At 45.4% G+C, this 24,977-nt stretch overlaps 1 protein-coding gene across 2 annotated transcripts in view; it reads left to right on the plus strand.

Moving 5' to 3' along the window:
• ITM2C (integral membrane protein 2C) overlaps positions 1-24,977 on the plus strand; it is a 41,616-nt gene that overhangs the window by 2,594 nt on the left and 14,045 nt on the right. Inside the window, exon 3 of one of the 2 annotated variants that reach the window (XM_071751897.1) lies at positions 12,639-12,868. In XM_071751897.1, the coding sequence (XP_071607998.1) occupies positions 12,830-12,868 (39 nt within the window). In that variant the 5' untranslated portion in view covers positions 12,639-12,829. Of the gene's footprint in view, positions 1-12,638; positions 12,869-15,320; positions 15,481-24,977 lie in introns of those variants that run through there. The other variant, XM_071751896.1, reaches the window with a different exon arrangement.

The following is a 24,977-nucleotide window of genomic DNA, read 5'->3' on the forward strand; positions in this document are numbered from 1 at the left end:
AGGGGCAAGGAAAACCTCCATTCGTTACTGGACATGGGCGGGAATATAGTTGTCAAAGATGAAGAAAAGGCTGAGGTATTTAACACCTTCTTTGCCTCAGTTTTCAACAGTAAGACAGGTTATCCTGAGGACAGCTGGCTTCCGGAGCTTTTAGAAGATGACAAGAATCTAAACAGCCCCCCTGTAATCCAGAAGGAAACAGTCAGTGACCTATTGAACTGCTTGGATCCCCACAAGTCTTATGGGACCAGATGGGATCCACCCAAGGGCAATGAGGGAGCTGGCAGAAGAGCTCGCCAAGCCTCTCTCTATCATCTACCAACAGTCCTGGCTCACTGGGGACATCCCAGATGATTGGAAGTTGGCGAATGTCACACCAATCCACAAAAAGGGCTGGAAGGAGAACCCGGAAAACTCCAGGCCCGTCAGCCTGACCTCAGTGCCTGGCAGGGTTATGGAACAGATCATCCTCAGTGTAATCACACAGCACCTACAGGATGGACAAGGGATCAGACTCAGCCAGCACGGGGTTAGGAAGGGCAGGTCCTGTCTGACCAACGATCGGGTGACCCGCCTGGTGGCTGAGGGGAAGGCTGTGGATGGAGTCTGCCTGGACTTCAGCAAGGCCTTTGACACCGTCTCCCACAGCATTCTCCTGAAAAAGCTGTCAGCCCACAGCTTGGACAGGGGCACTCTGCGCTGGGTTAGGAACTGGCTGGAGGGCCGGGCCCAGAGAGTGGTGCTGAACGGTGCTGCATCAAAATGGCGGCCGGTCACTAGTGGTGTCCCCCAGGGATCAGTGTTGGGCCCAGTTCTGTTCAATAACTTTATAGATGATTTAGATGAGGGGATTGAGTCCATCATCAGCAAGTTTGCAGATGACACTAAGCTGGGGGGGAGTGTGGATCAGCTGGAAGGCAGGAGGGCTCTGCAGGGGGACCTGGACAGACTGGAGAGTTGGGCTGATTCCAAAGGGATGAGATTCAACAAGGCCAAGTGCCGGGTCCTGCACTTTGGCCACAACAACCCTGTGGGGAGCTCCAGGCTGGGCACAGAGTGGCTGAGAGCAGCCAGGCAGAGAGGGACCTGGGAGTCTGGATTGACAGGAAGCTGAACATGAGCCAGCAGTGTGCCCAGGTAGCCAAGAAGGCCAATGGCATCCTGGCCTGTGTGAGGAACAGTGGGGCCTACAGGTCCAAGGAAGTGATTCTGCCCCTGGACTCAGCGCTGGTGAGGCCACAGCTCGAGTACTGTGTCCAGTTCTGGGCCCCTCAGTTCAGGAAGGATATCGAGGTCCTGGAGCAGGTCCAAAGGAGGGCAACCAGGCTGGTGAAAGGACTCGAGCACAGATCCTACGAGGAGACGCTGAGGGAGCTGGGGCTGTTCAGCCTGGAGAAGAGGAGGCTCAGGGGAGACCTCATCACTCTCTACAACTCCCTGAAAGGAGATTGGAGCCAGGGGGGGGTTGGTCTCTTTTCCCAGGCAACCCTCAGCAAGACAAAAGGGCAAGGTCTCAAGTTGTGCCGGGGGAGGTTTAGGTTGGACATTAGAAAGAATTTCTTTACAGAGAGGGTGATCAGACATTGGAATGGGCTGCCCCGGGAGGTGGTGGATTCTCTGTCCCTGGAGATATTTAAAAAGTGACTGAATGTGGCACTCAGTGCCATGGTCTGGTAACTGCAGCGGTAGTGGATCAAGGGTTGGACTTGATGATCTCTGAGGTCCCTTCCAACCCAGCCAATTCTATGATTCTATGATTTTGCAAAAAGAAGATGCCTTTTTTTTTTTTTTTTTTTTTTTAAGTAGGTAGTTTCACCAGCAATCATTCAGAGAAAGGGAAAGATTTAAGAAGTATGTTGGGGAGAAAATTATTTGGTATGTTTGCAGGCACAACGCACTTAAGTATTGAAGTTGGTCCTGTTGTTGCAGAAAAAATATGAGTCTCCAGTCTTTCTCTCATGTCTCTGCTGCTGCTTTTCTACGCAGAAAAGAGACCAGCTAACTGAGAAAGCACTGTTCCCTTCAGCAGAAAAAGGATTTGGGATTCAAGCTTTTCTCAAAAGGCAACTTAAAGCCTATTCATGGAAGCATTGCCCAATTTAACAAACATCCTGGCAAAACAGCAGGCTTCTGGAGAGGAAACATGGCTTGACATTGCAAGATAATACCATGTTAGGAAGGAAAAAGGAGTGAGAAAGGCAGGTGAAGTGCCTCAAGATGTAGTAAAGCATTAGTGTCCTTCCACAGCGTGTTGTTTTCTCTTGAACCATACAGGCTCATCTTTCAGGGCTGAGCTCACAGGTTGTGGTCAAGTATCTCAAACTTGTGTCCCAAACATGGACAGTTAGTGTAGGTGAAGTCCATGCAGACACTGCAGTATTTCACCTTTTCTAGCTTCAGTGTGAACTGCTGGCTTGTCTGCCTGCCTGCCTTTGGGATGAACTGAGCCAAAGCTGAAGCTCTGCTTCAGGTTTGGGCATTTGCTCTTTAGCAGCAGCCCAGCACTGATCCATCAGCACAGCTTAGGGACAGAACTTCTGTTTTCAACCATATATACATGCAAATTACCTAAATCATTTCTTGGAGCCTTAGAACAGACCAAGCCGTTCTGCAGTCACTGTCCCACTCCTTACAGGAATACAGCACAACAAATCTTACTGGATGAGCAAATTGATTACTCCATTGGCTTATAAGGGACTTCTTCCAGACACACCTAGGGAGACTGGCTAGAGACCAAATTGCAATAAATATCCAGCCACAGAGCCATCAATATAAATTGCTGTCAAAGGTATTTTATTTGAAGTCTGAAGGACTGATTTCCTTTGCTCAAAGGTAGCTGTGAATTTTTGGAGGGCATATTTTTTTTTTAATAAAACCATTAGCAATTTAAAGATGTTAATGCCCTCCACATTAACAAAATATTTGTTGCAACTGAAGTAATTTGGTTTTGTGTGCTACTTGAATCTTCACATTTGTTGACTTTCATTTGCAGCCTTGAGAATCCAGTGTAAGATGGGCAGTAGCCAAATGTCCTTACCAATGTGCTTCATTCTGACTTATGCATGTCTTTGATGCTGTTTGCCTCAGAGCCTTCAATTCAAGGCAAGACTTGAATTTTTAATGTAAAAGAGAACCAGAACATTCCTTTTAGAATAACAAAGAACTACCAAGAAACCCCTTTCATGTCCGCTGTGCATTATAAAAGGGGAAAAAAGAGTAGTCCAAAGGTTCTGTGCCCCTTTTCTTTGAAGGTCTTCTTTCATGATTTGTTTAAGCAGCTCTATCCTGTTTTTAGGGTTTTCTCTAGCATAAGCCTTCCCCACAAAGAAACAGATTAATACAGTTTCTTTTGTTCGTCATTATGTAAAATATGGAGCTTTACACTACTGCCTTTCAGGTGCCATCATGAGCTGTTCTTGCACTTTGAAACAGACTAAATCCTGCTGGCTTTTTCTGTTGTTTCATCTTGGTTTTGAGACTGATAAAAATGAAAGTCAAAATGGGGTGACAGGATTTAGGACCTTTTTTGTTTCTCAGATTTACAGAGTGAGAAGCACTCGGTGTTTCACTGCTCCTGCAGGAAAAACGAAGTGCTTAATGAAGGAAGTCCTACTTCTGAAGAGTTGGGCACGGTTGCAAACCTCATAATGCCAAGATTTCCCCCTGAGCAGCTGTTGGCAGCTCTGAAATGTTCAGTTAGCCTGTTACCCCTTCTAAATATATAAATACAAACACACGTTTAAAAAGGTAGAAAGTAGTATGAAGTTAAGCCATGCAGAGGGATACGCAGACCCCAAATCTTCCTTGTTTATCCTGTATTTTGTACTGAGTGCAGTATTGCATAATCTCACAAATGGTGTGTATTTTCTCTAGCGAAGTGATACATTTTAATTAAGTTCACTGTTTAAAGTTCATTTGTTCTTTAAAGGTGCCCAGTTGTCCAGAAAGACACACTGACCTTGAATATACAGTGCCCTGAAGAGGACTATTAGGGATATGAACTAGAAAAACATTATTTCATATAGTTCACACACAAAAAAACATGGAGAGTTTCTTGGCCAGTTAGATGCACAGATACAGACAGTTCACCTTGGCTAATTCATCTGAAAAATTCAAAATGTTGCTGTTTGCTGTCTGATACCAGCAAATCAGGGTGTGCATGTCCATTGGTTTCTCTCTCACAGAATCTGGACATTCCTGCTTCTGTTAGTTGTTCCTCACAGTCCCACAGACAGCTCCAACCTCTCCTTTGCCTGGGGTGGGAGTTCTTGGGCATTCCTGGTTAGGAGGTCACCTCTAAAGGGCATTTTCATGATAGAAGCAAGTAGATACAAAAGCTTTGCAAAATTCAAGCTGCATTTATTCACAACAAAGAATGTACGGTTCTCAGCAAACAATAAAACATTTATTCATTTCCTTGCTCTTATTTTTTGTTTTCCACTGCTGAAGTGTTCTCTGTGTTGAGGTTGAATCCCAGGGCCCATCTGCCAGCAGATGTCCTCTTTCCTGAAACAGAGATGCCCTGTTTTTTCCTAGCATCTTTTACCTTTGTCTAGCCTCAGTGTAAAATAACCTTTGCTGTAGAAATGTGTTTCTTATTTCTCTCATCTGCCCAAGGTTCCTTTCTTTCTGTATTTTCTTTTCTTTGATCTTCAGGTCCAGCACTAGTTTGATCTTGTTTTCCTCTGCTTATCCCATTGTCAGGCAGTGAGAGACAGACAAGAAAATTGGCTTTACCAGGAACAGAGTTATTTTGTTCCCTAGAATTTCAAAGAGTTTGGCTTCTAATGGTCTTTGCTCAACCCATGTGTGGATAGGCAGGTAAAAGAGACTCAGCATAGGAAAGTGGGGCTGGGGGTAGTGAAATATGGTGAAAAGATGAAGATGCAAACGCTGACTTTCCACAAACAAATAAATTTGATTCAGTCTGTTGCCCTTTGTACTGGAGTGTCAGTGAAGCTGAAACAGTTCACCCTCTGTGTGAAATTGTGAAAGCTTAGGCTGCAGCAGAAAATCCAAGCTTCAGTGTGAGGGTGAAGGCTGGAAAATATATGGCGTATTTTTTAGTCTGTGAAGACAATGTTATCCCACTCTTTAGGAAAGTGTGATCAAAGGAACACACTTTGGGGGAGTTGTGCTGAGCATGTGAGGTTAATGATGTTTAAAGGTCAGAGTGGTCTGTTGATAAGGGAGATGTATTGAAAGGGCAAAAGAACCACAGAGGACATCCTGCATAATTGCAGGAGGTGCTGTATGAAGTTGAGATTAGAGCTGAACAAATCAAACCACAGCAGTGACAGGATATTTGAAGCAAAATGGGGAAATAGTGACTCATTTTCATTTATTAAAGTGGAGGCGAAGAGATTTGTGTCTCAGTTCTTCCATGAGATATAAAGGCAGCCTTTAACAAAAGAGGGAAAATGTATCAATTTCATTCCCTTTAACCTAACCAATCAAACTCCCATTAGACTGTGGAGGTTACCAATTATGTAATGGTGTTGCAAAAAAAATCAGTATTTTTCAGGAATCTTGGGTTTAATCTTTTTGTAATTGAAGCAGTATGTTGCTTGTTTGTAAACAAACACATCTGTTCTTGTGAGATATCTCAGATATCCAGAGTTAAATAGTTTTAGTGAAAGCATGGGGTCAAAGGCATGTCCTCAGCCATATGCAGAGATGTGTCAGGACACAGAAACTCTCTCCAAGTTATGTCACAAGTCTGATGACCTCGTGCAGCTCTCCTACTCTTCTCTCCCAGCTAGTGTGGTTCAGGGCAAGCTTGTAATCTGCTCTGCTGTGTTGTGCTCTGAAGACTTGCTTGTAATGCCCTAAACAGATAAAAAGCACAGGTTTATTTGGACTAGGTGATCCCCATACAACAAATAATGGGTTGATTTAGGCATTCATTTTGTTGGATTTGGTGTTCTGTAGTGAAAGCTTTGCCTTTGAATGCTTATTTGATGGAAGACTTTGCCTATGTATTTTCTAAGACATTCCTGCTGTTTTGTGCAGATTTATGTTTCAAACCCTCTGGTACATTGAGTGATCTCCTTGTCCATCTGAAGCTTTTCCTAGCAACTTTTCTGCAAATTCTGTTGCTGCTTATAACTTTGGTAAAACAGGTTGCACATACAGGCTGCCTCTGGTGTTCAGCTCTTACACAGTTGATGCCCTCCTAAAGAGTCCTCCTTAACAAGGCTGGCTGGTGCTGTCAGGGGAGTTCACTCACAGAGACTGTCCATGTGGTCTGTTACTATCAGTCTGTTGGTATGAAGGCAAACATCTTGCAAGAAATGGAATTCTGGTGATGTGCACTGTGTGAACATGTGTGTGGGCATAGGTTAATGTTGACAACATCAGTGCTTGGTCACCTAGGTGATGGATCTTGCTGCTATAGTAACCCAGCAGCTACGTTACTCATCAAATTTTAATTTTAGCAAATAGAAATGTTTTAAGATGTTTTTGTGTCCTCCTGAGACTGCCTGCTGCCCTTTTAAAATAGTTATGGGAACTGTAAAATGAGACATGTAAGTAAAGGGTTAGTTCCCCATTTTTTTCTTGGGAATGTGTGCTGGAAAAGATCCAAACATCATACTTGGGATAGAGATTTTTAAAGAAAAGTAGTGCCATTGCTTACACCTTCTGAACTCTTGTTTTATAGGACCATTCCTCACTAGGGAAGCTGATATTTTAACTTGTATCCAGAGGATTTTGAGCCAGCTCAGTATACATACTTAGACATTCACAGGGATTTTTCATGTATTTGTGCCATCATGCATAGCTGCAGCCATGTGCTGTTCGAGGGTCATGTCTGGAACATAGATATTCAGTATATGGCTTGTGGTAGACTGTGGGACACTAACTTCTCTTTCTTGACCTAGAAAATAAGTTATTTTAAAACCCAAGGTGCTTTCAGCTCATTAACAATGTAATATGTTCACTCAGGGATGGAGCCTTATATTCTGCAGGGCAAGAGATGTTCTTGGAATCAGGGACTACCATGTTTTCCTGTGTCTCACTGAGATCTGTGAAAGATGATTCAGAAGTCACAAGAGCACAGAGTGGGCGGGCTGGCTCATGACACCACTGATTTTTCTTTTTTGATGGCTCTCTAGAAATTGGCTGTGTGTTTTCAGGAGTCCCACAGTATGTATTCCCTGTTACTGACAGTGTGTCATCTTTTTCACATGGACAATGAAGACAGTAAGAGATTTTTTTAAATTCCTATATGATTAATTCCTTAATGCAAGAGAGATTTTTAGATTCCTCTTGGCAGAGAAGGATAGGTCAAGAGGTGTATGTCCTGGTGACTTGTGGAAGGAGAAACTTGTATATCCTCCACAGTCTGAACTGGATGACTCCTTGCTTTTTTGGAAGATTTTGCAGGGGTGAGTAAAAATCTGGAGAACCACTAATGAAATAAAAACTACAAGTGATTAAAAATGAGGCTGCCAACTGCCTGTCCCACTAACTCGGGCACTCCAGGCGTACCATGAACATGGACCAGCATTTGAGCCCAGGATTTGACCAGGACAAGTCTCAATGAAAATGGGGAGCCATAGAATATGGCTTCATCAGAAACAAAGCTGTGGAAGTACCTCAGTAACCCCAGTCATCCTTGGGATGTCCAAGAGAGTGCTCAGATGTCCTATCCTACAGTCATGAAACTTTGCCTTCTCTTGGCACAGCCAACTATGTGGCTATTGATGCAGCTGTGTTAGATATTTTGAAAAAGCCTGAGAAGAATATATGTTCATAGCACTCCTGCTGTAATATAAGCCTGAAAATATTGCTTCTGGGAATTGAGACAATCTTTAAATGCTCTACAGACCAGCATCTTCACTGGCAGAACAGGGCCTAGCTCTGTTCCCATGATCTGTTAGCTGATGTTTTCTTGCATGTAGGATTAAAGCAGAATACACAGTCTTGGGGAATGGGGGTAATTGATGGGGAAGGGATACAGTTTAATTTACATTGAAGATGGAAGCACAACAAGGGAATGGAGGCTGCCACTGGAGGATGTTCTGTACTTAAAGTCATCTGGATTTATTATGGCTATGCTGCAGATAGAGTATGGGTAGAGAAAAGAGTGCAGTGTAGTTTGGGCATCTACTTGTTACCTGGAATATCTCCTTGTGACTTGAGTTGCCCTCATTCCTGGGCAGGAAGGTGTCAGGCAGCATAGGTGACAAGAAGAAAGTGTACAGACCTTGCTTTAGCTGCATGACTATTGGGCCCATGCAATTAGCTTGATTAGAGGTCATCAAATTTTTCATTGCTTGTCCATTGGCACTATTGGCTTCTAATAGTGGTGGAGTCCCCTGAAGCAGTCTCTTCTAATGTGAGATTAGAACAGGTTTTAAAGAAACAACAATGAACAGTGAAATGTATGTGTCTGAGAAAGTTTCATAGAAGCTTGTTCTTCAAAGTGTTTCAGCATTAAAAATTATTTCTTCCTCAGTCCTTTAGGAGGCAGAATGGCAGAAAAAAAATTGTCCATGGTTCATAAGCTGGGTGAAGATAAAAGTCATGGGAAAATACCCTTCATTCATTAATTCTGCAAGGGGCCCTGATCTCAGTCCTTGGTCTGTAAGCTCACCAAGCTAAAGTGCTGCTGTTTGTGAAGTCAGAGCCTTGTTGTGTGAGTGTACCAGACACTGGAAGTAGGAGTGGGTAACTACAGCCCTTTTTTTCCTGCAGAGCAAAGCCAGTTGCTTTTCCTCAATTCCTTGGAAGATGAACCCAATTTCCATGTCATCAGCTGAATTTCAGGTTCTGCCTCTCAAAGTAGTCAAGCATAATTAATAATAATGAGTGGAAAGCAAATACAGTAGGTGGAAAGCAAATATAGTAGGTAGGAATAGGTAATACTTATACTTCTGTAGGGCTAAAGTAAAGCAAAGCTGAAGACTCCTAGACCAGGTGTTTCCCTTTATCTTTAATGCTTGAACATGATTCAGCTGGGGAGTGCAAGGGGAAGTGAACAGATCATTCTGGTCACTTCAGACTAAGAATAAATTATGATTCCCTTATCCAATAATTTTTGACTCTGAGAGTTGAGGACTAGTGGCTCATGGGCACATCTGCCTACAAAGCAGGTTGGTTTTTTCCCCAGAAAAGCTGATGAGTGAATGGGCCAATCCAGCTAAATTGGTGGGAGCAGTAAAGGGTGAAGGTGGAGCTGGTGAGGTCCATGCTCAGTGCTGTGCAGAGGAACCTGCCCTTGGAATAAAAGAACCTTCTGAGGTTGGAGAAGTCATCTACCCTAGATATACATGCCTATGCTCAGGGTTTGAGCAAAACCTATTTTGGTGAAGGTGGTCTTAGTTGTCATCTTTGTCCATGGGACCTTTTGAACAGGAGCATGGCAGTTACTGGGTGTTGAATTTGCTTGGTTTGGCTTTTATTTCATTCAGGGTGCAAGGCAGAGGATACTTACACAGCGAGGGCTTATTGATTTCTGCCACTTGCTCAGTCCAAGCTTGCTTGAATTTGTATAATATGTGCAGATGTTATAAATAAACACAGTTCTGTCTTTTATGCTGAAAACTCTGTCAACCCTGCAATATTGAGGTTTTATTAGGTAATAATTAAGTTATGGCTGTGTGTGTTGGGTGCTGTGCGTTGCTAGGAGGAATGGCAGATTCTTTCCATGTGACCCAATTTGCTGTAATTTGGGATATGACACACAAGGTGTCTGAACACCAGTGTTGTTCTCTGAGTCACCCAAAAAGAAAGCAGAACTGCAGATGTCCAGTTGTTTGGCTGAGGTTCTCAGTGACACATTTTTGTGTGCATGTATCTGGCCTGCTGGACATTGTTTTGTTGCTCTTGTCTTTTCCCATCTTTCTGGTGTGTGTTTTCAGTACTGTATTCAAAGGCAAGGCACCAAGAAGTAGCAAATCTGAGGAGCCAGGACAAGGAGGGTGTCTGCTGTGCAAAGATTTTGGGCAACAATCAGGCACTAGGGAATAGTTTCAGTAAAGACAGAAGAGGTAAAATAAGGGAGAAGAGACTGAGGCTCTTTCTTGCTCAGTCCCATGGCTAGTCTCCATCTTCTAAGGACTAGCAGTATTATTAAAGTGTCCTGTGATACTTCACCTCTCTTGGGTTCAAGAAAATGATAGTTTTCTAAGTGTGTAATATAAAACCCTGAGATGTTCATGAAGATCTGTTAATTAAAGAGACAGGAAACTCATTCAGAAGGTGTGGCTGTCCCGAAACACCACACCAGTTATCTCTGAGCTTTGAAAACCAGTTCTTCAACAGTCCAGATTTTCTTTCCTCCTTCCCTGCATGAAAGCTGCTGGAGACCTGGTGCTGGTATTCAGTGTCGTGCTCCTTTCTCTTCAGTGTGTTCTGCTCTTGCCAGGAAGCATTTTATTCAGGCTGAGCATGCTCACTCACTCTGCACAAGCCCTGAAGAAGATAACTGAGAGATAAGAAAAAGGTGGAGTGGCCTTTACTCACAGTGTGTCACTTGCATGATGGATGGGTGTGAGCTGGTGGAAACTGGGGGCTAATACACAGCTCTGGAAACTACCCAGCTTTTCTGCAGCTGACAAAATACACTTTGTATGCAGAACTGCAATGACAGGCAGGTTATCTTGGAGCCAAGCACCTAACAGCATAAAAACTGGAGTCAAATGTGCTTTATTCCCCACATCTAAGCCTGATACTGTGCTGCATCTGCACCAAGTAACTTCATGTGATGAGCCAGTTGGTTCAGACACTGCTTTGCAGAGCTCATGATGAGGGAATGCTTGCCTGCACCTGTCAGAAGATGGGTTTTGCCAGGCCTAATGAGTTTGTGTTACTACTCCTTATGGTGGGGAGGGTATCAGTCAGCCTCCCAAAATCCCTTCCTTCTCTTTGGGTTTGCAGGTCCTTAGCAGGAAGAAGAGGGCTTTGGTTCAGGTTTTTTGCTTCCAGAAGGAAAACATGTCTTGGGTTCTTGCACATCAATTGGCCACTTTCAACATTAGACAAGCAGAATATTAAAAGGTTGGTGCAGGTAGAGCAGGAAGTCCAGTGCTCAACTGCAGAACTAGACTTGAGGTGACAGAAGAGAAAGAAAGAGCTGTGATTAAGTGTGGCTAGCAGGTCAAGGGAGTTCATTCTCTCCATCTGCTCGACTCTCCTGGGACCTCACCTGGAGTATGGAGCTCCTAACAGAGCTGTTGGGAGACACAGAGCTGTCGGAGTGACTCCAGAGGAGTGCTGTGAAGGTGATCAGAAGGCTGGAATATTTCTTCTATGGAAACAGGCTGAGAGTTGGGGTTGTCCAGTCTGTAGAGGGGGAGACTCCAGGGAGATCTTCTAGTGGCCCTCCAGTACCTGGAGGGGGGACCTACAGAAAGTCTGGAGAGGGACTTTGTAGAAGGGCATGTAGTGAGAGGACAAGGGGTAATGCCTTAAAACTGGAAGATGGGAGATTTGTATCAGACATGAGGAGGAAATTCTTCACTATGAGGGTGGTGAGACACTGGCACAGGTTGCTCAGTGAGGCTGTGGATGCCCCATTCCTGGAAGTGCTCAAGGCCAGGCTGGATGGGGCTTGGAGCAACCTGGTCTAGTGGGTGGTGTCCCCTGCCCATGCAGGGATGTTGGAATTCAATGATCTTTAAGGTCTCTTCCAATCCAAACCATTCATCTGTGATTCTATGATGACAGATGACATCTTCTTGTGTACTCGGGGGTCCCTTATTTGGACTCTGGGAACTGGGGCAGGATGCAGCTGAACTCTGTAGGGCTGAGAGCTCCCAGCTGCCTTCTCCCACAACTGCTTAAAACTAGTCCCATGCCTTTTATCTTCTAAAAGCAGCATCTCCCCTACATTCTTATTCTCCTGCTTTTGCTCCTGATCTGTTTTTTAACACTTGCATTCATATGTAAAGGTGAAGAACAAGGCCCTTCCCACTTCCTGGGCTTTCTTGGCTTTTAGGCTTGTATCCTTTTCACTAGTGCTTTCCCACCAGCTCGAATGCTCTCCCTGCTGGTCAGAGCCTTTCCAGAAGTGTTACAATGTACTCAGCAAACTTTTCCAAGGTGTTTTGATTTGTGGAACCTCTAACATTTTTCCAGTTGAATTATGGATATCTGTAGAAAAACTCACTCTAAATCATAAAAAATATAAACTGTACAACAGTTCTGGTAATTTTGCTGTCTCTGGTATTCTCCTATGACATGAAAATAGAGATTGGGATTTAGGGTGCTGCCTCCAAGATACTTTTTTCCTTACCTTTCTCACCATCCCTCCTCATTTATTTGCACGTACCTGTTAATGGATCTTGGTGCCACAGCAGGTAACCAAGTGTTAGCAGGCAACCTGGTTGTGGCTTACACCAGTCCTGCCTCCAGGAGTAAACTGAGCATAGTGGTTCAGATCAGATCCATTGTACATCTGGTCCATGTGTACTTTCTTAAATGTGCATACTTATATTTTAATGCTGACCAAAGGATGGTAAGTGTTAGATTTTATAAGCTAGAGTTTCTAAAAGAGATAGCTGAGATACATGGAGCTTGATAGTTTCTAGGAGGGAGACTAATCCAGGATAATTCTTACTATTAGGAGAAAATTACTCACTTGTTATTTTTTGAAGTGCATAATGGTAATAGATTTCCATTTATCTTCCTAGGTGGCCCAGGGCTTCCTGCTGCTGCCTAGCCATCAGTTTTATTTCAATGAAGAGAAAAGAAGGAACAAAAGACTCGATCTGTCACAGCTGTAGCAGGGATAGACATGTTACCCCAGCAGGTACAACACGTGCACCCAGGAGTGCCAAGAAATTCAGCTCAGTTCAGCTGCAGATGAATGCTATAACTTTCCATGGAAACTGCTGCATTGATTCCCTGCCTTTGGCTACAGGTAATTGCTTTGCCTTATGCAATTATCTGGGGTAATTAGAGGTATATTATACAAGGAATAGCAAAAAACATCAGTGCGTTCCCCTCATTTATGGTCTGTTCCTTTAAGAATGATTTTTTTTTTTTTAATTTTTTTATTTTAGCCCGGTCTGTTTCTTGCTTTCTACCCAGCTGATCAGTATGGCATAGGAAGGGAAAATAAAAGTATACTTCAAGTGTGTTACTAAGTTATAATTTTTACAGCATGCTCTCTACCACAAGCCCTTATTAGAACTGCAGTGGAAAAACAGAATGATTTAAGGACTTGAAAATTCTTTCAGTCTGATACAGTAAGGATTAATACACCAGGCAGAGCTCTGAAATAAATGCAGCTGAGTAAATGACAAACACATTTTGGTTGGCTCAGGATATATGTTAAGGATATATAAGGATATATATAATAAGGATATATAATAAGGATATATATAATTATATATTATTTTTTTCTACATGAAGCGGTATTTTTTGAGAGGTGAAAAGTGGCAAGGCAGCAAACAGTTTTTCTAATAAAGGTTTCTAAAGTTCCCACCAATCCAGTACTTCAGAAGTGCTATCATGCTGCTGTGCCTACTGAAAGATCAGTCAAGTAAATTGTTCCTGGTATTCAGCTTAATTACAAGAAAGAGACGGAAGTTTTGTTACCAGACAAGGACTAATAAAGTATCAGGTGGCTGTAGTGAAGTCAGTAAGGTGGCAGTTTTAAACTGAAACCTGCTTGCTTAATAATAGAAAAGACAGGAGATTTGGGCAAGATGTTTTATAAGCAGTGTCACTGTTCCACAGTGAGGCAAGAGTCATTTTTAAACTGCTTTAGAGAGAAACGCTGAGTTCATTGTCAATGTTTATCCTCTAAGCCTCAGATTGAGGGGCATGTAGCTGGAGACTTCTGATAGGAAAATTCTCCTAGTCTGAAACTCAGCTTATGACTAGGGTAATTTTTCTAAATACTTGCAAAGCCATTTATCCAGATATGTAATTGAAATCAGGAGATGCCTCGGAATGACATGGCTGTGATTGGTTCTAAATTCTAAAAAAGAGACAGGGCCAAATCTATGCCCAAGAGTGATAAAGGGGGTAGAAGACAGGATAACCTGGTGGATTGAGAGGACTGGGAACAGGGATTTCTGTCCCTCTTCTCCGGTTCTGATGCTTCCTTGCTCTAAGGCTCTATGTCATTTAGGATAAACGATATAAGGGTAGTTGGCAGTTGCCTTACAGCTCTTGTCATGGGAGATCCTGATGGTGTCTCTTGGTTTGCATGCTGGGTGCAAGATTCTTGGATCTGGCCGTAAGCCAGAAAATCAGGACCGACTTGCCTCAGTTTGAGCTCCTAAAATTAGGGGTTGTTCTGGAAATGTCTCTTGTCTCTGTGTGAGATAAAATTTGCAGTCCTGATGTAACTTGTACCCACACAGTAGGACGCTGGGTCGACAGAGCAGCTCTAAGTACAGAACAATGGCAAATGAGCATGATGAGCAATTGTTGTGAGTCAACATTGGATCCCTGCCAAAGATGCCTTTTGCAAATAAAATTTAGGATTAATTTATCAATGGCTTAGTTTATAACATGATGTAAAGCACTCAGTGCATAATGAATCTTTCTGAATTGAAAGAAAATGCTCATAACTACTTTATTATGAATAAATAGTATGTTCAAGTAGACCGAATCAACGTAAGGGTATGGCTGTGTTTCTCCACTGCCGGTGTGTTACCCACAGCTGGCAGAGAGGGTTCTATTAATGTTTTTCCTTTTTGTACCTTAACAAAACTGTCACCGTGTGTTTTTCACTCCTTGCCATATACATCCTTCAGTGCATCCTGCATCCAGCCAGATAATGTCCTGGTACCCACTGCCCCTGGCAGGCAGCCTGGCACAGGACAGAACCAGGGGTGCAAAAGCAGCCCCCCAAATTGCCTTCATCATTGCATGCCACACTGCACTTGTCAAGAAGGGCTTTTCTAGATCGTTGTCCCCATGTTGAAGTTAATCCATCTGTTCTACTGCCCAGAGCTGAGCCTGGAGGAGAGACTCTGAGTTCCTCCACGGATTCTGGTCTCAGGCCTCCAAATGAACAGCAGCTGGGTTATTCCCAGTTTTCCCTAGAGTAATCTCTGTTCAGTGTGTGCGTTTGCTCCGGGTCGATGCTCATCTTCAGGGCTCGGTGATTTGTTAAGTGTTGGTTTATTTCGACTTGGGTAATTTTTTTCCCATTTGCTGACCCGATTTGACCACTGAAAATCTCCACCTACCAACAGCCAGGTGGATCCTTAAGGAAGCTTTAATTGCCTGAAGGCCCCCGCACCCGAGGGCGACGGGAGGTGGAGCCCCCGAGGGAAGGGAAGCCAAGACCCCCCAACACCCCGGGGCTCCGCCTCTCTTTGCCGTCGGGTGCGGGGCTGCCCCTCCCCGGGGCGGAGCCGGAGACGGTGCCGGCGGCGGGGATCGGGGCCGGGGCAGCGGAGCGGGGCCATGGTGAAGATAGGCGTCCAGCAGCCTCCGGCAGCCCTCAAACCGGAGAAGGAGAAGGCGGGGGGAGATGGGGCGGTGGGCTCCGTGCCGCTGCCCCCGGGCGCCGTGAGTGAGGGGCAGGGGCTGGAGGGGGAGGGAGCGGTCTTGTCCCCTCGGTGATGAGTTAGAGCCGGGCACGGCTGGAGGGGCTTGTGTGGGGTTGATAAAAGGCTCGTTTCTTCTCCAAGAGGTACCTCGGAACCTCAGCAGTGTCTGGGTGGGTGGACATGAGCTCGGGCCCTCAGGGGGTTTTGGGCACCCCAAGTTTGGAGCAGTAGGGAGCGACCGCTCTCGGGCAATGAAAAAAATGAAAAAATGGCCAGTGCAGACAAGTGGCATCTGAACTCATTCCTGTCCCCTGGGGGAATGCAATTTGGGATTGATCATTAGTGGGTGGATGTGCAGTTTTAACAACTCTGAAGGCTTAGGGCTGGCATGTTAGACAAGAAAGAGGAACAAGCCAGGTGGTGCTGGAGCAGGATGAGAGGCCAGGGGATGAGAGTCCCCTTGCAGATCTACATCTACAAAACATCTACACAATGCTGTAGATGCTTTGCAGTTTCTGAGATGGGAGTTGCCATGCTGAAGTTGAAGCCTTCTGCTGACTTCAGGTGATGGATATCAGGGGGGAACGAGCTCTCATCCTGTGGTGGCTGGGACCCTGCCAGGTGCTTGGTGAATGAAGGCATTGGGGTACCCCTGGCAGATGCAGAGCTATGTCAGGTCCCATCCAGACTGTGTGAGTGATGGGCAGGCTCTAGCAGGCAGTGCTGGGCATGAGTGGTGTGTGGCTGGTGCCCCTCTTGAGAAGGGGAAGGTGAAACAGACACAGTTGTCTTTGGCCAGGAGTTGAGTGTTTCTGAAATCTTGTGCTAGAGAACCCCCAGCTTGCAATTTCTTCTGCAAGGGTGGACCTGCTGAGGTAGCTACCATACAGTGTAGTGGGAGGGGGGGGGTTGTCCAGAGAGGTGGGCTTGACCCTCAGCATCAAGTCCACCTTGTTACAGTACTTCTGCCTCAGAGCAGGAGATCTAAATGGCATTTCTGTATTCCTCATAAATGCTTCAGACTCTGTGTGCAGTTTGATTATTTATTAAACCCTATTATCTCCCTGACTTAAAAATACATGGGGCAGCTGGGGTTTACTCTGTTCCTGTAGCAGTGCACAGCTTCCCTCCTCATGTGCCTTGCCAAGTGAGAGGGGGGCACTTGCCCTGGAGAGATGCTCTGCAGCAGGGGCTTCGGGAGATGGCTCAGTTCTGCAGAGCTGGTTGTATTGCAATGATCTCTCCTATCATGCTCATTTGTGCTTGCAGCTCTCAGCTCTGCTGTCAGTATCTGAATGTGCTCAGTCTGTCATGATTGCATCTGCTAATCTAATGCCTAGGAGCTGCATAGAAACTTGTAGCAGGGGAATATGGCCAACTGTGGTCTCTCAGTGATTTCCAGACTTTATCTTTCTGAATATGATCAAAAGAAGGTGGTAGGTTTGTTCCCACCTTTGATATCCAACCCTAAAACTTAACTATCATGTTGGGTTTCTGCCTTATGCTGCCATAAAACAGATTCTGTACCTGGGAAGTCAGGTGTTGTGCTGATCCTGCACAGGCTCAGGCAGGATCCGGCTCCTCTTGAGCCCTGTGAGAAAAGGAGTTTAAAAAATAAAAGTATCAGAAGCTTATTTCCATCATTAGTGCTGCCATATCCCAACAATCAAAATTATTCAGGTCCTTGCCAGCTGAATTAAATTTGCTTAGATGGCACTTAATAATTTTGTGGGTTTTTCTATTGCCTCAGGCATTTCTCTGACTCTTGAGGGGGCACCATATTATTCTTTTATGCTTACATGAGCTACAAAGGAGCATAAAAAGGTGAACTTAAAGTAAAAAAATCTCAACAGTCTCTTATTTCCAGAAGATGGGCATGTAAGAAAATCAGCATAAGACCTGTGACAGAAGGGCAGGAGCAGGTTGCTGTCAGTCAGTGCAGCATAAGGGTGTCCAGGGAGCAGCACATCCACTGATGTGAAGGTGGCCTTTTCCAGATGCTCTTTTTCAGGGTATCTGTGACTCTGGATTTTTTGGGAACAGTCTTTTGGTTGTAGTTGGTACATAGCTGTGTTGAGGGGGGAGGTGTGCTGCCTGTAAAACATCCAAGCTGTGGAGTTGGGCTTTCTTGTAGCCGGGTTTTCTTGCCATGCTCTCTCTCCTGCTGCCAGTAATTCCTGTCTGTGTCTTGCTCTCACTGCCTTGCAGCAAAACAGCGTTGGTGACATGCAAACAAGATGCTCTGCATTCCTTTCCTCTTTGATCTTAAAATTTCAATTCCAGTGATAGGAGCCAGGGCTGGAAAATGATTCAGCAGTGGCTTCTGCAGCCTGTGAATTTTGGCAGGTGCTCTGTGAATGCAAAGATGTGGCAGGCAGGAAGACGTCTGTGATGCTAATGTGTCCTGAAAAGTACTTGGTGAGGAGTCCTGACAGCAAGCTCACTTGTGCTGAGCCTTCTGTTTCTCCCCACGTGCAGCTCAGTTTGAACTTGAAAGAAAATACAGTTTGAAACCTGTCAGAAAAATCCATGTGATTTTGATGCAATTGCAACTTTTTAAGGGCACAGAAAATAAACTTGTTGTCATTAGTAGGAGGATGTAACAGCCTCCAGCAGAAGGCAGTTTGAGGCAGTATATAAAACAAATTGTTATATTCATTAGAATATATTTTGTCAGATGCAAATAGTATTCGGTGAGTTTTAATTGAACTCCAGATTTACAGTCTGAAATGGAAATAAATACATACACTCTGCCTAAAACTGGTCTTGAAATATGCTCCTTGAGTTTGTGATGGAAAGCCACAGGAACTGAGTAAAACTGATTGTTGTCCCTGAGGGGGCAGCTGCCTTTCTGGTGCTCAGGAATCACCCTTCCCTGTGACTGCCACTGTGAAGCTCTGCAGTGAGAAGCAAGTGGATTTGGAGCTATTTGCAGACCCAGAGTGTTTTGCTGCTGGGGCTCTTGGGCTGTACCTGCTCCCATGCCTTTTCCTGCATTCAGGAGGGGAAAGTGAGCCAGAGATCATGGAATAGTTTGGGTTGGAAGGGACCTTAAAGCTCATCCAGTTCCAGCCCCCCTTCATGAGCAGGGACTCCTCCCACCAGCCCAGGTTGCTCCAAGCCCCATCCAACCTGACCTGAGACACTGCCAGGGATGGCAGCCACAATTCCCTGGGCAACCTGGGCAGGCATCTCTGCTGGCCCTGTAAAGTGGAATCATGCCAGCTTGGTGGAAGCTGCTGTGCTGATGCAGTGCTGGGCTTTGTAAGCAGCTTCCCTCCAGGATGGTGTGAGGTGGAAGACAGATGGTGAGAGAAGGGAATGTGAAGAAAAGTCTTTTAGATGGTTTTTTTGACAATACAAACTGTAAATCCAGAGAGCAGGAGAAATACTATCTGGCAGGGATGTGGATTGATTATGCTCATTGATGTGTTTGCAGGCTTGAGTCCAGGCTTGATGCTTCAGAGCTGTGGGTATTCTCACCATCTTGAGGTCTAGATTTAGGAATCTAAACATAGTAGGTATTAGTTTGAAGAAGCTGCTTCCTGTAGCAGAAGGTTAGTTCTGGCCTTTGCCCAACCCTCCCATGTCCACATGAACTGAAGTGATTACTTCTTTTTTGTGTCCTGAATGGAGTCATCAGCCTGTAAAAAAAACATAGTTGCTGGTGGTTCTCAGTTCTCTGCAGTTTATCATAGAATCATACAATTGGCTGGGTTGGAAGGGACCTCAGAGATCATCAGGTCCAACCCTTGACCCACCGCTGCGGTTGCTAGACCATGGCACTGAGTGCCACATCCAGTCTCTTTTTAATATCTCCAGGGATGGAGAGCCCACCACTTCACTGGGCAGCCCATTCCAATGCCTGATCACCCTCTCTGTAAAGAAATTCTTTCTAATATCTAACCTAAACTTCCCCTGGCACAACTTAAGACCATGCCCTCTTGTCTTGTTTAAAGTCGTCTGGGAAAAGAGACCAACCCCCACTTGGCTCCAACCTCCTTTCAGGGAGTTGTAGAGAGTGATGAGGTCTCCCCTGAGCCTCCTCTTCTCCAGGCTGAACAGCCCCAGCTCCCTCAGCCTCACCTCATAGGATCTGTGCTCGAGTCCCTTCACCAGCCTGGTTGCCCTCCTTTGGACCTGCTCCAGGACCTCAATCTCCTTCCTGAACTGAGGGGCCCAGAACTAGACACAGTACTCGAGCTGTGGCCTCACCAGCGCTGAGTACAGGGGCAGAATCACTTCCCTGGACCTGCTGGCCACGCTGTTCCTGATACAGGCCAGGATGCCATTGGCCTTCTTGGCTACCTGGGCACACTGATGGCTCATGTTCAGCTTCCTGTCAATCCAGACTCCCAGGTCCCTCTCTGCCTGGCTGCTCTCAGCCACTCTGTGCCCAGCCTGGAGCTCCCCACGGGGTTGTTGTGGCCAAAGTGCAGGACCCGGCACTTGGCCTTGTTGAACCTCATCCCATTGGAATCAGCCCAACTCTCCAGTCTGTCCAGGTCCCTCTGCAGAGCCCTCCTGCCTTCCAGCTGATCCACACTCCCCCCCAGCTTAGTGTCAGTGCTAGTTTAGGGATGCAGAGAAAAAAAGGCTGGATTGGAAGAAGTATCTCTGGACCCCTACAGGTTCTGCTCTAGTGAAATACTGGTCTTAAGTATCTTTCTGGAATTGGGACATGAATATTTCATATTCCAGCTGAGCATGACAAAGGATCTGGCTGAAACTGGCTGGAGGATTGGGAGAGGAAATTACTGCTTCAAGCAGAAATGTAATAAATGCCATTGAATTTTGAAGCACAGAGCTCTCCCTCACCAAGGAGGTGTAGACTGAAGAGCTAGAGATGGGAAAACTTGAAGTATTTTTCTAGAGATGTGCATTCTCCCAAAGCTGGAGAAAGCTGAGGCCAGCACGGCTTTGCATGTAGCTGCTCTTTGCATGGGAAGAAACCATTGCATTTACCCACTATGGGCACAGCAGTTTCTTTGGAAACCACAAAACTACGAGGTACCTTTAAAAAGAAGCAATTTTAAAGGTAGAATAAACCAAATGTAATGATGAGGCAAAAGCTTTGGTGCACACAATGGATGCATTAATACCATTAACGCAGCGCTGTAGGTGCTGCCCATTGGTCAGAGGCCCTTCTGGGTCTGCTCTGAGAAGCCCAGTGCTGGGCAGTGATGAGCAGAACTCTGGCTTTCACCCTGTCATCACACTCTGCTGCTTGTGTGGCTGTTGAGGGTGAGGTGGCCTGTCAGGGAGTGGTGGCACAGCTGCCCAGAGGAGGGACAGGAGTCCCACACAGCACAGCATCATTTCTGGGGCTGCAGAGAGGTCAGCTGTCCTTGTCCTCAGTTTTGCAGTCCCTGCCTTTAAGCTACCACATCTTTGCTCATTCATGGGTTTTCAGGAGATGGAAAAGGCATTTTCTCTCACTTCTGGGCAGGTGTTTTCTTCCCAGGTGATGTGTGGGAACCCAGGCATGTTGGGTTTTGGTTTGTTTTTTAACGCCAGTATTACTGTATTGTGGAAGGTTTTTTGATGTGGGGGCTTATGTTTTTCTTAGTCCATCCCTCCACACTTGCTTTACAGAGTTGTCTTCCCTGCTGCCATGCCCTACTGTTGAAGTCAGTTTGACCAGTAGAGCTGAGAAAGGTAAATTTGCCACCTCTCTCTTATTGTTCTTAAACTAGATGGCATCTTGGTGTGAATTTTCAAGTGTAGGGCTGACTGTCAGGGTTTTCCTTACACCACTGCTGGGAGAAGAGATAATGACTCTTAGTGTTTCTGACAGGGAGCAGTGAGTTTGCTTTATGTTGTGACACTGTGTAAGTCCTGATTTTCAGGGAAGAGGCAAATGTAACCTGAACTCTGGTTCCTTGTTACGATCCTTCAGCTTGAACAGCAGGAAACACTGGACTCTGACCCATCTTCTTGGAACCAACAGTATGGATTTACAGCTAGGATGTTCCCTCCCATCTGCAGAGCCAGAAGAAGGCAGTACCTTCACTGTTCCAGCTCATAAAAGTCTTGGGCATGGCTGTTTCCTCCTTTTTACCAGCCTTTTTGGCATCAGTCACCTCTAGTGGAAGAGTGGGATGCAGTGGCTTTATTTGCCTCAGTCAGATCAGCAGTGCTTGGCTGGCCCTTGGTGACATCTAAAATGGCTAATTGGCTCTGACATCTCTGCCTGACTGACTGTAGAAACTCAAAGGTGGGTGCTTTGGTTTTAAATTGTACATTTGTTTGGACCCCAAAACTCTCTGGACATGGAGCTCCCTGAGGGGAAGCAGTGGTTAGAGCCCAGCAGGCAGGTTGGTTTTTGGAGCAGCTGGTAGCACCTTCCAATCACTTCATCCTGGTGGAAAAGGGATACACTCCACTGAGACCAAGCTGAAAGGTGTTGGCATTTCCTTGCAGCAGTTTCTCAGTGTTCCTGAGTATTTTTGGCATCAGTCAAAGGTCTTTTAAGGAGTCAAGTGCCCACTGTCTACCTTTGAAACAAGTATATCTTCAACTTTGCCAACCCCTCAGTGGAAGAGCTTCCCCTACTCTCAGAGCAGCCATGCTACTTCACTCCTCCTTCAGCTGCCTTTTGCCTTCCGTTACTCTGGATAGGTTTTGAGACCCAGTGCCAAAGCTTGATTCTTTTTGGGGGGAAAATTCCCTTTTAACGCTACCTTCCACTTCAGGGTTCAACAAAAAAAAAACAACAAAACCAAACTCCAACACTGGCTTTTACTTGGCCATGCTTGCTCCCAGGTGAGGTCTGCCCAGGTGCTCCAGAGCCTTTTATCTGTTGTGGTGGAGTCTTGTGTGGGACTGATTCTCCCCATTGTCACCATGTGTGCTGTAGCTCCTGTTGATTTCTGGAAATGAGGATGTGTTTATCAGACTATTTTGGCAGAGAGGCTGTTCAACACCCAGGTTGGCACATTTTTTGCCTCTTGACCATAGCTGTTTATTTTTTCTCTGCCTGTCTGTTCCATATGGTGCTTGGAGCTCTAGCTGTGTGCCTGGTAAGAATAGCCTTATTTTTATAAGGGGCTTTGTTGGTTCTGCTAATGCTCTGAATGGTTTTACTCCTGGGAAAGAGGAGAAAGAGGCTGGGAAAACTCCAGCTGGAAGCTGTGCTTCTGCCAAAATATAAAATTTTAAAAGTATGGAAATTAATTCCTCATTGCCATGCAAAGAGAGGGAAGAAACAGCCCCTTAGATCCAGAAAAGGATGAGGAAAAAAGAGAAAAGAAAGGGGGTTTATATCTCTCTTGCTGACAAGGGAGAAGGAAAATGTTATCACTGAGTGTTTAGGAGCTCCCACATGCCAGGCTGCATTTTTAAATTCCTGCTGTCTTTGTTGTACAGTAACAAAGCTGGAGGTTTTAATTAGCCAGTAGTTGGTTTTGATATTCTAATTTTCAGCACTGCAAAGTGACTCCTGAGACAGGTGGCTTTGTTACAAGTCGTGTGCTGTGCTGTCATTCAGAGATGTGATTATATTAATTTTTTGCAACCTTTTAGCCTTTGGTTATGATAGTCTCTTAATTATAGCTTCTTTGGTTTGGTTTGAGGTTTTTTTAGGTTTTTTGTAGTTTCCAGGCGTCTTTGAGTCCAGAAGTCATCACTTGTCTTCTGCTTGGTAATGCTGCTGTGTGGCCCTGCACAAGCGTGCAGGGAGTTTGGTTGCCTTGGAAACTGTGCCATATATATACGTGCTTGTATGTGTGTGTGTATATATATATCTATCTCCTGCATGCACACATTATTCTAAAGCAATAAAACACTGTTCAGCCTGGAACACTGTTCTGCTCCTAGGCAATTGGCTTCTACAGGGGCCTTCCATTGCCCGTGCTGAGCACTGGCCCCTGCGACTCTGCCACGGTAGTGGCCCAGCCACTGGTCCCCCCTTGAGGTCACTTGGTGTTTCTTGTAGTTTCACTCTCTCCCATCTAAGTATAGCTGCTCTGGAGGACAGGACTCTTTTATTTTCTTTTTTTTCCCCCTTTTCATCTGTCAGAGGAGCCTTTTTGGAGCATGGGAGATGATTTGGTGGATGCAAGGATCAGCTGCCTTTGGTGCACTGGTTTCTCTCTCTCTGTTCCTCTCTCCCTTCTTGTCTTTCTTCATCTGCCTTTTCCCTGCAAGTGGTCTCTCACTTCCCTTTCTGTAGATCTGTAGCTTGGCAGTTGTTCCAGTCCCAAACCCTGGATGGCTTCCCCTGCTCTTTGGTCTTTGGCTGTGGGGTTTTTCCAGCTCAGGTCAATAGAGGTGTTGCTATTTCAGGTCCTTACATTCTGCAGAGCTGTAACTGATTTTGACTAGGAAGCTGGGACTTGATATGTTGGAGGTAGAGATCTTGAACCAATTTTTTCTTTTACTTTTTCTTTTACTATTGGCCTTCAGTTATGAGAAATAAGTAAATGGTGCGATCAGTTTTATTTTCTGGCGTGGGTTTCTTGGGCTTTGACTCTGCTTCCTTTAGGAAGCTGTGGCTGCCTGGGGCAGTGTCTGTAGTTACATCAGTACATCTGCTACGTCAGGAGCTCAGGCTGCTGCTGCCTTCCAACATGAAACCTCCCAGAGAAGGGTGACATATTTCACTGCATTTCAGATAGTGCTCTTGTCCAAACCACATCCCCTTGAGCATCTCCTCTGCATCACGTTTCTCTTCTCACTTGTCAGTAAAATCACATCCACTATTTTTAGTCACCCCGAGCTTTTTTGCCTGTTGGGGGTGTATATTTAGATACTTGTTGAGCTGTGTGCCCTGCTACACCTAAAATGAGAGATGTCAAACCTGTGTGTTTCATACGTGCAGGAAAGAATGGTTTGTGGAGAGCTCAGAGCTGTTTCCAAAGCTAGAGAAAAAGCAGGAAAAAGATGTGAGCTGAGCCCATCCCTGCCAAGGCAGTGTGTGGTTCAGGAGGGGACAAGGCATGATGTGACACTTTTAATATCTTCACTTCTGTCATCTTCAGCAAGACAGTGAGGAAGGAGTGATCGAAGCAGATACCTGCTATTCATCAGTCTGTACTGTATTCATGAGAAATGTCAAAGGTGACACTTGGCTGGGTATGGTTCTTGCTAGCAGCTCTTGCTTGTGTTGAGTTTCAAAAGGCTCAGGACCTCCAGGGATTTCTGCATCTTTAAAAAAGGATAAGTTCTTCAAAAAGACAGCAGATGCCAGGGCACAGCAGTCTAGCATGTGGGCATTAGTCCTGCTTAGCAGGAGGGGGAAGGATGCAGACAGCGAGGGAGGTGCTGCAAAAGCCAAATCCCTGGCACTGGGGAGTGAAGTTTCCAGCTGGGAGTGAATGCTTGCAGGCTCTCATCTTCCCTGGCTTTAGAGGCAGCTGCTGCAGTCTGGGCTGGGGGGAGATCTGCCCCAGGCTGCAAACTCTCCCTGCCCCTGTGTCTGCAGAGCTGTGAAGCCAGAAGGGTTTGCTCAGCAGTAGGTGCCTTTGGTGGTGCCCAGCAGGTGTTGATGGTTTCCCTGTGCTGTATTACTCTATT

This window comes from Heliangelus exortis, chromosome 9 (genome assembly GCF_036169615.1).
Source record: "Heliangelus exortis chromosome 9, bHelExo1.hap1, whole genome shotgun sequence".
Lineage (NCBI taxonomy): Eukaryota > Metazoa > Chordata > Aves > Apodiformes > Trochilidae > Heliangelus > Heliangelus exortis.